Source organism: Macrobrachium nipponense, chromosome 18 (assembly GCF_015104395.2).
Source record: "Macrobrachium nipponense isolate FS-2020 chromosome 18, ASM1510439v2, whole genome shotgun sequence".
Taxonomy (NCBI): domain Eukaryota; kingdom Metazoa; phylum Arthropoda; class Malacostraca; order Decapoda; family Palaemonidae; genus Macrobrachium; species Macrobrachium nipponense.
Window position 1 is genome coordinate 70,342,874 of NC_087211.1, and position 14,211 is coordinate 70,357,084.

The following is a 14,211-nucleotide window of genomic DNA, read 5'->3' on the forward strand; positions in this document are numbered from 1 at the left end:
ACTCTCTCAACCATCCATGAAGCTTTTATTCGCGTAGTACCATTCCCGTATCCCACGAGCTTACAGCTTTATAAACTGCTTCTCATATTTTTCTCTTACTTCACTAATATGAACACTAAAGCCACAGAAGTATTGCACATTCTTTCATGTGGTACTTTTACACGCAAGTTTTTATGCGAAATAAAACTGCCTTTGTTCAAACCATACTCTCGACGTTCTAAGACAGTGGTTTTTAACCTTTGTATTACCACGCCCCCTCTATGAGTCGGTCCTTTCTTTCACGCCCCCTTTGCATCTATGAGTAAAATAAATTCCCCCCCCCCCCCCCCCCCCCCCCCCCCCCCCCGATTCAAAGGAAAATTTTAAAAAATGAGAAAGAGAAGTTGTTTCGAGGGATAGGAAGGGAGGTCAATAATTATAAAACATGGTAAGGCCAACGAGCCTAACTAGAGTAGTAGACTCTTGGAAAGTAACGTTATCAGGCGATACTTTTGCATTTTTCTTAAACTTCTGAATATTAGTTCCTTGCTCTTGATAAGAGAATAACGAATATAATTAGAGAATTTATTTTTCATTTTTCCCTAGGGCTGACGCCCCCCAGGTTAAGAACCATTGTTCTAGGTAGTCTCATAAACTTCCTTAGTTTTCCTTAACTCTCAAACTTCCCATGAAACTGTTTCATAACAAACAATTTGTTCTTTGTCTATGGCATGAAGTTTTCCTTTATCCAAACTTCTGTTGTCTGTCTTGATTCCTTTGTCAAAAACTTTACACCTTCTTAAGTTAAAGTGAGCTGTTTTATGTTACTCTGAGTCAGAGGTTTTTCAACCTGGGGTACGTGTACACCAGGGGGTACGCCAAGGGTCTATCAGGGGGTTAAGCGCTCCCATGGCACTCGAATGAATGTCAGATGCCGACCTTCAAATGAGCTTTAGCAAAAACTGCTCCTCGGCCAACTAGGATACTTAATGAAAATGGTTTCAGCCATTTCATTAACTACATTTGCAGCTGATGCAATAGTAATGTATTTTGTTTTTGCAGCTTAGTACCATAACACTGAAAAGTTACTTCAATGAACCCAGAGGTAAATAATTATACAAAAATTATCTATTTTTTACAACATTATTAGTTATGTCAGGATAGTTTGTAATTACTTCCCCTCTGTACAGTTTTTCTGAGTTGTTTTTGTTTTCCAAGTTATACAAAGTTAAAGGAGTACATTACAGACATTACAATTACCCGAAAGGGTACGTGGGGAGGAGAAGGTTGAAATCCCTTGCTCTAAGTCATACTTCCTTGTGCGCATCAAGTTGTCACTTTTCACTTTTATTCATACGTTTTGAAATGTACACTCGTAGGGACATACTTAAATTACGTCTTTATTACCTACTCAAGAACACTATTACGAAACTGAAATTATCCCACCAACAACTGTTCAGGTGTCAGTTTTATACTACCTTCCTTGCTTCGTCAACAGTCGCGTTTTCACGTTTGAATTTACTTCCACAATTCGTACAATTCATTTCTGCACATCTTTTGCCATAAATAACCTTTTCTATTCCATTGATATTAACATTTTATTTTCCTTACACAGCATCTTTCTCTTTATAACAAAAACGTTTCTCTTTCTGCATTTGTTCTTATGAAAAACTTATTTTACTGAAATATTATATTCTCTTACAAATTTCATCGTTTCTCCCGTTTTCTCTCCTTCCCTCCCTGACTGCTATTATTCCTGTTGCATTTCTGTGAATTATTCCCCCTCGCTCTTTGCTACTGCCCTTTCAGTTTCCATATCTCTCTCGCCATCGCTTCATTTCACTATTCCGTATTGCTTCCACTCCTTCATTTGCGCCTATTGCAATAAACTCTCCCTCCTGCAACAGTAACCGAACCTTCTCATCTTTTCAAACTTTCCCGTCATCTTCCATCGCTTTCGTTCATCAATATTGCTCCATTTCTCCACCTTCTGTCTATGTGCTACTCTCACTCCCTTCTTCAGATAATTCGCCGGTTTCATCATCGTGGTACTAATGTGAAATGTATATCGCTAGCTATAGCACCTATCTATTATATATCTGCCGTTGTTACTAAGTAAAAATGAAAAGAAACTACCAGCTTCTCTTCCTTAGGGCTGTATCATCGCTTGCATCACGTATCACTTAAATCTACGGAATAAAAACGCCGCTGATCAAGCCACTTGCAATTTATGCGATAGTCCTCAAATAACAGTGCGTGAAAAATATAAAATAAGATAAAGGAACAGTATTCTCGCTAAAGAGTTTCATACCTCTTCAGCGGTCTCATGTAACTCCTGGATCAATCAAATGCAACTTGGTCCTTTATAACCCCTGGAAACGAGAAATTGGCCAGGAATTACTTATTCAGTAAAGAGGAAGGGTAGGTACGTGTTATCTGGGGAGTTGGGTGAGGCACAGATGATATTATCCTGGTCTAATGCTGCCTAGCAACGAATTAATACTAATACTATTATTGTGAAGTTAAAATCCACAATTATATAGTTTAGTAGACTATATTACTATGTAAAATATACACGCAAAGTCTTTCGCATACCTGAACATTGTTCCTCATCAGTGTTAACGTTAAAATGCCAATATAGTTTAATGTATAAATTGTGGATTCTTATTACAGCGATTGTTTTGCAAGAGATTGTGAATTTCTCAGCGATGCTATTATTGTTACGACTACTAATATTACTGCTGCTAATATAAATCATAATGAAATTGCAATTATCATAAATAATCATGCTAACAATAATATATTCCACCTAAAACCTATGTTAGATTCACATCAACCGCTCCTGATTGGCTGTTGATAAGCTGGAAACTCTCAGTCTCTCTCGAGAGTTTACAGAGGCAGGATATATGTTCCACCTCTCTTTAGAGATACATCTTTCAAAAGTAACCCTGAGGAGAGGTGGAACATACATCCTTCCTATGTGAACTCTCCAGAGAAACTGAGAGTTTCCAGCCCTGAGATTGACTTATCAACAGCCAATCAGGAGCGTCGTAAGGGACTGGCCTAGACATCAAATGTACGGTTGATGTGAATCTACTATAGCATTATTTGATTTAGGAGAGAACATCCTTGGAAAACGAGATCTTACTTTAATTGAGGCTATTTTCAGAGGAGTTACAGCCAACATCCAGTCCTGACCTTACACAAGGAGAGTAACTAACTGTTCGATTAACAAGAGTTATTTCTCTTTCTGAGAGAAAATCAGACTCACGCACCGTGAGAAGGTATTGCGCGTTCAAATCCACAATGTCATCCTTTAGTCTAGTCCAAGCTTCGTGTATAAGTGCATCATCATGTGTGTATCAGCACGCACACATACACAGATATTATATATATATATATATATATATATATATATATATATATATATATATATATATATATATATATACATACATCTAGTTACAAATGTCCTTTAATATCCAATGCGCTTTACCTCGGATTAATATATATTTTCATATGTGTGTGTATATATAATATAATATATATATATATTATATATATAGGTATATATATATATATATTATATACTACTAGGGCATAGAATACTTAGCTATTTGTTAGTTGGGATTGTTATAACCAGCTTATTTTGGCGCTTATGCAATTCCACTTAACAATTCCAATATATATATATATATATATATATAGTATATATTATATAATTATAATATACTATAATAGATATAGATAGATATATAGATATATACTATATATATATATATATACGTATATATATATATATTGTCATGTATATGGCTCTAGTGGTTATTAACCCACCCAGTTCTCAGCAAGTCTTTTTAAGAATGAGGCTGCAAGCCTCCTCCCTTGATCCAACCTTCCTGCGACCCACAAAAGCTGACTAGCTGCTAGGTACGTCATTTTCTGCATTGATCAATAAGGGCACAAAGTATTTTTGAAAAACCTGCAAAGTACCAATCTGCAACCCAGCTAAGAAAGCGAAACCCATCCATCTGTCAAGTTGCTGCAATCTTCCCTTTCTTAGCCCCTAAAGCGTCTTCATAGATTGGAATAGAAGAAGGAAGTGAAATAAAAAGAAGAACAAGACGAACAAGAACAAGAGGAAGAAGGAAAAGAAAAACGAAGAAGAAGAAGAAAAAGATGAAATAAAAAAAAAAGAACAAGACGAACAAGAACAAGAGGTAGAAGGAAAAGAAATCGAAAAAGAAGAAGATGGAATGAAAAGAAGAACAAGACGAACAAGAACAAGAGGAAGAAGGAAACGAAGAAGAAGAAGAGAAGAAGAAGAAGAAGAGGATGAAATAAAAAGTAGAACAAGACGAACAAGATCAAGAGGAAGAAGGAAAAGAAAAACGAAGGAAAAGAAGAAAAGAAGAAGAAGAAGAAGAAGAAGAAGATGACATAAAAAGATAAACAAAGACGAACAAGAACAAGAGGAAGAAGGAAAAGAAAAACGAGGAAGAAGGAGGAGAAAAAGATGAGGAAGAAGAAAGAAGAAGAGGATGATGATGAAATAAAAAGAAGACGAAGACGAAGATGAAAGAAGAAGAAGAAGAAGAAGAAGAGATGATGATGAAATAAAAAGAAGAAGCAGAACAAGACGAGCAAGAGTAAGAGGAAGAAAGAAAAGAAAAACAAAGGAGAAGAAGAAGAATGGAACCAGCTCTGTTTTGGCTTCTAGGTGTGTACGCACCGCCATCTATAAAGACCCTATTGACAGCTTTGACGTATAACTTGTCACTTTCGTGAGATACATTGCCGAGCTCTCATCCGTTCTTACAATTTTTACCCCTTTCCTAGCCTTTTATCTTGACTTTTCTTTTCTTCTATAGTTTCCTTTCTTGCCTTTTTATCCTTTCGTTTATGCATTTACGAAAGCTTGCGAGAAAAGGGGAGATTCGCATGGAAAATGGGAAGGTATTTGACTGTGGGTTTCTTTTCAATTATTTTTATTGCTATATAGGATTTCATCTTCGAACTATCTGTTGGGTTTTGCCACTGTTGGACATTTTGGTTTTTAATTTGAATTTTTTGTCTATTTAAATTGTATATATATTATATATATACTTAATATATATATATATATATATATATATATATATATATATATATATTATATACGTATATATAGATAATATATATGAGGACTATATATATATATATAATATACATACACGTGTGTTATATATATATATATATATATATATATATATATATATATATATATATATTATATAATATATATATAAATGTATGTGTGTGTGTGCGTGGGTGTTTATATGTACTATATACTATATATACGTACACCTAAAATAACTGTCGTGTCGGGTATATTTTTATACTGAATATTTCCCTTTAATATTTCCAACTTCTTTTAAAGATTTAATACTCATATTATCCAGAAAATGAGTAATATGGTCTCTCCTGATGATCACGTACCTTTTGCATTATCACTTTTATTTTCAGGATGACATCTTGAAATAATCAATGTATATAAGTGATCATGAACCGTGGCTAAACCAGTGAATAATATTCCATCTCCACCGTTGAATGAGGCTAAGAGACTATGTGCTTTGAGTCGACTAGAACCCGTTGCCACGGAATCGATTCAATGGGGAGTGTAGAAATAGAACGTATGAATGGACAAGAGTAACCCGGTTAAATTTCATAATGCTTCAGTAAGTTAACAGTCAGTTTTTAACTGTTATTTCATTTATTTAAATACAAATTTACAGTGTGCTTTTAGCTTAAAAAATCATAATAGTTGCACGTTGACTTCATTATATAAGCGGATACCACAGGAAAATGATAGACTGAAGGTCAGTAGGTATCAAGCGCTATATATTATATATATATATATATATATAATATATATATATTATATATATATATACTATATTATATATGTGTGTGTGTGTATGTGTGGTGTGTGTGTCGGATGTGTGTGTGTGTGTGTGTAACTGAATCACGAAAGTTAGGAACCTGATAAATCCATAAATAAAGATATATGCCACGAAGGAAAAATAAACGAAGAAGGATCTGCGAGACCTTTCGACGTTAAACGTCCTTTACTGCTCAGTAAAGGACGTTTAACGTCGAAAGGTCTCGCAGATCCTCCTTCGTTTATTTTTCCTTCGTGACATATATCTTTATATATATATATATATATATATATATAGTATATATATATATATATATATATATATATATATATATATCCTTAAATCCATGGTAGAAAGAAAAGTGAAGCAGGGAATGGGAGCAAGTACTTTCCTAGTGTATTCTACATTTTCAAGTTCATAGTGAATATAAAAGAAGTTGACAGGCCTTTATATAAACAAAAACAGAATGAGGGGTCGGGGTTACAATTTTTTTAATCTGGTCGGCATGTTCTTTAAGCAAAAGAGATAAGGAAGGAAGATCTAGGTATAATCGTGGTGGAGATTTAAATTCGTTGTTGACGTGCCTTCGATAAAGATGGTCTCCAACAGGTTCCTTTTTCGGTGATTTTTGATCCTGCAGATTATCGAAGAATTATCCCAGCTATGTATATATGGATATATATATATATATATATATATATATATATATATATATATATATATATATATATATATATATATATACATATATATATATATATATAATACAGAGAGAGAGGAGAGAGAGAGAGAGAGAGAGAGAGAGAGAGAGGATGGTCAAAGACCAGAAACTATTCGAAGCCGCTTAACGGCGTAACTAATCATCAGTTTACAAATAAACAATTTTTTACGGCATGAGATTCCCCTGAGATTACTTCTAGTATATGCTCGGTGACCCATAACCTTTTAACAATTATCTTCCTGGACGTAGGCAATTAACGACACTTGCTGTTATTATTGGAAACTTTATTGCCCAATTTGTTTGCTGTGAAATATGCTGCTATCTCCTCTCTCTCTCTCTCTCTCTCTCTCTCTCTTTTTCTATATGTATTTTATATATATACATGAATATATACGTGTGTGTATATATGTGCACGTGTAATATATATCTATATATATATATATATATATATATATATATATATATATATATATATATATATATGTTATATATATATATATCTATATAGTATATATATATATTTAATATATATATCATATATATCATATATATATATATATATATATATATGCATATAGATAGATTATATAAAATATGATAATATAATATAATATAATATATATACATATACATTTATATACATATTCATATATACGTACACATACGTGCGTGTGCACATATTTCTCACATATTTATATGTCACATAAACCTTATTCCGAACAATACCGACTAACAAAAACAAAACTCCACTAGTACATTCATACCCGGAATGCTGAATCATGGATGAACTCCTGTGCAGAGAACTTCCATGGCTTTATCCAGTTCACGCACTTCAACATAAGACTCACCCTATGCTCCACAAAACCTCCTTTATTTGTCATATAATCTCTCGCTTCCTAAATATTAGGGCTGCTTTTTTATAACAAATTTTCTCCTTTAGGAAACTCTTTTAACTTCTCTCTTTAGTTTCAGCTGTTTATCTGTTATCGCAAATCATTCATTTTATGTAATTCCAGTCCTATGTCCTTTCCATGATTTCTCACATCACCTTATCCATAAAAGTTAAGTATGTCTTAGTTTAACCAGACCACTGAGCGGATTAACAGCTCTCCTAGGGCTGGCCCGAAGTTTTAGATATTTTTACGTGGCTAGGGACCAACTGGTTACCTAGCAACGGGACCTACAGGTTATTATGGGATCCGAGCCACATTATATCGAGAAATTAATTTCTAATCACTAGAAGTACATTCCTCTGATTCCACGTCGCAGAGCAGGGAATCGAACCCGCGACTACCGATTCGATAGGCGAGAACGTTAACCACTCGTCCAACGAGGAACACCGCATCCATAAAGTAATTAGATAGTCATGGAGACAAAACGCTATGCCTCAGGGTCGCTTTTACTCCAAACCAGTCACTCTCCTTCCTTACATATCCTTACACACGGTGTACGTCTGGTGTAAAAATGTAATCTACTTAGTATACCATAGGACATCCTAAACACCCACTCAGTTTTCTCTATCGATTTTATAGCTTTTTTAAGGCCTCGTTGCTTTTTTATGTCTATGTATGCAACATTCTTTTTTTTTAACTTCTAAAATATCTTTCATAACGAATACTTCATTCATAAGCGCTATTCCCTGTCTAGAATAACGATGTTCATCTCCTTCCAACTCCTCTGACATCTATTACATTCTCAACAAACGTCATATCTTAATCCTTCTTTCGTATTAAATAATATTAGCTTCCCTAAAAGTTTATAGTCTGTACACTGTATATTAACCTACTTTTTTAAATATCTTAATTTTCAACAAAGTTTTTTAAAATAAATTCTATTTTTCCTAACTATACAAACCTGAGGTCCTTTATATTTATGCCCACCAAACTTCAATTTATCGCCTGAATAGTTTTTCGTTATACTTACAAAAAAAAAAAAGTAAAAAAAAAAATTCACGCAGTTTGCACTGTGTAATACTTTATATAGGCAACAGCTTTCTCTCACACTTGGATTCAGTCAGGCCTAATAATAACTCTTCGAAGTTCTATATATAGTTCATCTATCTCTGGAGGTTGTCCGCACCGTAATTGCAACTCGTAAGTTTAAGGGATGCTATAATGCTCTTTTGATAAGAGAGATTAATGTATCTCTTTATGCGCAGGTGTACGAATTGTAATACTTCATGGCACTCCTGGTGCCAAAAGTGGTGAGTGCCATCTTTACTTGACCAGAAGAAGGCAAGCATTGTAAGCCATTGCTTCTGTTTCCCTTGAATTTTTTATCGGTGTTTATATGTTGTACATTTATCTTTATGTTGATTTCAATGCGGCGTTTTTGAGGGCGGTTGGTGAGGGAGGGCGCACTTTTCCCTTTACAGTTGGAGATACATGTCGTCTTGTGGAGGTTAGCATCGGTGGTCTTTTAGGTTGGTTTTACAGCAATTTTTCCAACTTTTTAATATTACTACTACTACTACTATTACTACTACTACTACTACTACTACTACTACTACTACTACTAATAATAATAATAATAATAATAATAATAATAATAATAATAATAATGTCTTTATTAGTCCCAACTCGCGTGATATTTAGTCAAATTTCTGTTTCCCTAAGAAACGTGGGATAAATCATGATCGAAATTTAGGTCTGTTTTTATGGTTTAATGGGGTGAAATTCATGTTGGTTATGCATGCAAGCCATTGATGAATGCAAGAATTTGTATAATTATTACATGTGAGCATTAATCCATTAATATATTTTATATACGTATGTGATAATGTGAATAAATATGTCTATCTAAATATAGGATGCGTCTATTTACGTATAGCATATAAATCATGTATTAACTGTAACAACTGGAACTTGACACAGATCAACGAAGAGATAAAATCAATCGAATGTGACGACATGTATGACATTGACTTCGCCAAAAGAAAAATTCTCTCAAGAACATATTGGAGAACTGACCTCATGATGCAGCGAAAACCAAAAAAAAATAAATAAATAAATAAATAAAATAAAACTGCAAGTTTGTTTACGATGCGAATTCCTGGGAGCAATTCCCTCGGAAAACAACCAGTAAGTGGGGGTACGATAATCACAGTGAAACAATGCGGACAGTTGATGTACGATGACTGTCGTTAGCATACAAAAACGCGGGTAATGCTCACATTCCACTCGTGGAAAAAATGCGACCTTCAGCCACATTAGAAACTCGGCATTTGAATATCACGCAACTCGAAAAATGGTTATAGGTATCTAGGGGAGCATGGAGGTTTTTTTTTTTTTTTTTTTTTTTTTTTTACATAGGTAGGGGTTCACAGGTAGGTGACTTTTTGAGCAGTCAGGTAAAGCGTAGTAAATCGCTAGTTCACCAGGTGATTGTATGAATAGTTGAATCAAATGGTTTAAATTGGAGATTACTCTCTCTCTCTCTCTCTCTCTCTCTCTCTGCTCTCTCTCTCTCTCTTCTCTCTAGCATTTCACTATATAGATATATATATATATATATATATATATATAGATATATATATTTACTGTGTGGATTCTAAATTGATATAGATTAAACATATGTGTGTGTGTGTATATATATCATGTATAACCATATATATACATATGTATATATATATATTATGTATATATATGGTATATGAATTGTATATACATAAACATATATATGTGTGTTTGTGTATGCATGCGTTATTTGTATACATGTATATACAGTTATGCTAGAAGTACTGATGTATATATATATATATATATGTGTGTGTGTGTGTGTGTGTAATGTGCGGATTTATACATATATATATATATATATATATATATATATATATATATATATATATATAGAGAGAGAGAGAGAGAGATGAGAGAGAGAGAGAGAGAGAGAGAGATCGAGCCGACCCCTTCTCCCAGACGCCGAGCAACAGCGATTACCACTCAAAGCCTTATCTAATTTCCTAGAACTTTCGCTTTCAATTTCCCGCTCTTTACCCATCTCGCATATCCTTCCTTCCGAACGTTTTAGAGAAAAAAAATCGTATTTATTTAAGATGAATTGCATTTAACGCTTTGAGTATTTCTCGTCCCGTATTTACGTAGCGACTCAGGGTCACCAGTCTCGCAGCCAGTGACCTGGAAGCCTGTCTTTCATATCATGGCTTGCGATAGGTGAAGAGAGAGAGAGAGAGTGTGGGAAAAAAAATGGTGAAGTGGGGTGTGAAGAACTGTTACCAGGAGGCCAGCCAGCAACGGCATCGGGTGCAGTATATAACCTGGAATCTCACCTGTGGCTGTCATAACCTTTGGCTCTCCCGCAGCGAGAACAAGATCACCTGAAGCCATGCGAGTCTTGGTAAGATGGTCGGAATCACTCTGGAGCTCACCTCAGGTCGCTTCGGTGTTTTTTTTTGTTTAGGTTTTCGGTAGACAAACAAGGCTCCAGTTGTTGGTGGTTACGTTGAGACATCTGGTATTCGGTTGTAAATCGGGTTTAGGCATTTAAGGAATACTTCAGTATTTGTTTGAAGTAACTTGTTATTTTCATAGTTAGGGTATCTTATTTCAGAGTTTTCTTAATGCATATATATATATATATATGTGCGTGTGTACATGTATATAGTATATGATATATATATATATATATATATATATATATATATATATATATATATAGTGTGTGTGTGTGTGTATATGTATATGTATATGTATATGTTTATATACATATACATATACATATATATATATATATATATATATATATATATATATATATATATCCACATTGATATGTAAACTCTAATAACAATGCAGTCTTTTGCATTATTGATACATATTTCCAGTTTCTCAGAAGACATTGCACAATATTTCCTCATTTTCATAACAGACAATCGAGACGCTCGTTCCTTTATCCTAGATTACTCAATTTTCTTCCCTAAGGATATGTTTTTAAGAAACTTTTCTAATTTAAGAAGCATTCTAATTCAACGATAACAAACATTGTGCCTTGTGGGAAAAAAATCATCTCACGTTTTCAAGATTTTTTTCGAATTGCAATTCTCTCATATACAAAAGAATAAATAATGTAAAAAATAATATATAGGCAGTAAAGAATGATATGAAAAATAAAATCTCTATACTGAGAGCTGTCGAGAGCCAGTCAAGCTCTCATTATCATTCTGAAAATATATAAGGTTATTAGACAGATAATGAGAGCTAAGCACTCTCTTGATAGAAAAATAGTGTTGATTAATAATAAAAAGATATAAGAGAACAATTTCCGAGCTGTTTAACAGACCCTCATCAGATATTGCGTTAAAAAATTCATTTCTAAGTTTTATTTCCCTTTGTTTTCGTTACTTTTTTTACTTTCCACAGCCTTTCTTTTTAGGAAATGGCGTTTATTTGTGCATGTTCACTAATAGAAAAAATAATTTTGATGAAAAATAATGATTATTTTATCATAATTTTCTATCTTTACAAATTTGAAGCCATGAAACTTTAAATTGTATTTCGGGAAAAGGCTGCTATTTTTTTTATTATATTATTGACTGAAAACACTCTCTCTCTCTCTCTCTCTCTCTCTCTCTCTCTCTCTCTCTCTCTCTCTCTCTCTCTCTCTCTCTCTCTAAACAGTAACTGTGTGGAAGAGCTTAAAAGAAAGCTAGATAAAATCATTAGGGCATTGTGAATGAACAGTAAAACTTGCTCCTAGTGATAAGTGAGCACACGATGTCTCCTCGGATGGACTAATAAGTCTTTGAGACATCCTAATCCTTGTAACTCTTAAAAAACATACGCACAAGTGCACGTGTTTATGACCATGCATGAATTTGAACGAAATGTCCCGTGAAGAATTTAAAAGTACGTTGAACTCACGCCATTACGTGAAGGTCATGTGACCTTTTTCTGGCTTTGATGTCAACTGTTTGACCTTAGCTTCTCTATGCAGTAATATGAAAGAATTCTTCCGTCACTTCAAGTCGTCTTTTTGTTAGTTTGTTTTTTAGCGAGACTTTCCAAAGGACGTCAAGATAAGTTAAGGAAATGTTACTTCGATTTTCAAAGGGACTTCAGATTTCATTTTTCTTTTCTTTATCTATTTTATCTATTTATTATTATTTTTTTTCGGATTTTAGTTTGTTGCGATGCAATTAGATAATCAATATATTTACAGTCTTATTTTCTGTTCGTGTTTATTAAATACCTTAATTTTCCGTTTGTGGTTATTCTGTTACCTTACTTTCTTCTTGTGTTTTTTCTGTCACTAATTTTTTTTTATTCTATTACCTTATCTTTCGTGTGTGTGTTTATTCTGTCACTATATTTTCTTCTCTGTTTTTAATCTGTCGCCTTATTTTCTTTTTGTGTTCATCTTTCGGCTTAATTTTTTCTTGTGTTTATTCTGTATTTTTCGTGCTATTATATCATTTTGTTTTCTTTTTTGTGTATTACATCATATTAATTGTTGTGTTTATTCTATCAAACTATTTTTTATGCTTATTCTATCATATTTTTTTCTATTACCTTATTTTCTTCTTATGTTAATTCTATCATATTACTGGTGTTTATTCAATTACTTTATTTACTTTTTATGCTTATTCTTTCGCTTGCTTATGTGTATTCAATCATATTAATTTTAGTGTTTATTATATCAAATTATTTTTCATGCTTATTCTGTCATATTTTTTCTATCACCTTGTTTTCTTCTTAAGTTTATTCTATCATGTTTTTTGGTGTTTTTCAATCTCCTTATTTTCTTTGTGTATTTATTCTTTCGCTTGTTTATGTGTATTCCATCATATTAATTTTTGTGTTTATTCTATCAAATTATTTTTTATGCTTATTCTATCATATTTTTTTTATATCACCTTATTTTCTTCTTATGTTTATTCTGTCATATTTTTGGTGTTTATTCAGTTACCTTATTTTCTTTTTGTGCTTATTCTTTCGCTTGTTTATGTGTATTCCATCATATTGATTTTTGTGTTTATTCTGTCAAATTACTTTTTTATGCTTATTCTATCATATTTTTTTGCTATGACCTTATTTTCTTATGTTTATTCTGTCATATTATTGGTGCTTATTCAGTTACCTTATTTTCTTTTTGTGCTTATTCTTTCGCTTATTTATGTGTATTCCATCATATTAATTTTTGTGTTTATTCTATCAAATTATTTTTCATGCTTATTCTATCATATTTTTTTTGCTATGACCTTATTTTCTTATGTTTATTCTGTCATATTATTGGTGTTTATTCAATGACTTTATTTTCTTTTGTGCTTATTCTTTCGTCTTTTTTTTTTTTTTTTTTTTTTTTGTCTATGCTATTACTTTTTATTTTCAATTGCATTTTCCAGATTGTTGTGCTGCTGGTGGCCGTTGCATCGGCTGCAGAGCAGAAGCGTTCGGCTGACCCGGGATACGGAGTGATTGGCCACGGATTCGGTGGCCATGGACATGGCTTTGGATTTGGCCATGGTGGGTTCGGCCATGGCCTCGGCTTTGGCGGCCACGGCGGGTATGGGCACGGCGGCTTCGGACACGGCGGCTTCGGCCACGGCGGCCTCGGATTCGGAGGATTCGGACA

At 33.3% G+C, this 14,211-nt stretch overlaps 1 protein-coding gene across 1 annotated transcript in view; it reads left to right on the forward strand.

Annotated features, from left to right (window-relative positions):
• The first annotated feature begins 10,896 nt into the window (after window positions 1–10,896).
• The window catches only part of LOC135196834 (uncharacterized), a 3,863-nt gene continuing 548 nt past the window's right edge, over window positions 10,897–14,211 (forward strand). Inside the window, exons 1-2 of the mRNA XM_064223626.1 lie at window positions 10,897–10,977; window positions 13,982–14,211. The exon at window positions 13,982–14,211 is cut by the window's right edge and continues 548 nt beyond it. Of these exons, the coding sequence (XP_064079696.1) occupies window positions 10,966–10,977; window positions 13,982–14,211 (242 nt within the window). The 5' untranslated portion in view covers window positions 10,897–10,965. The remainder of the gene's footprint in view (window positions 10,978–13,981) is intronic.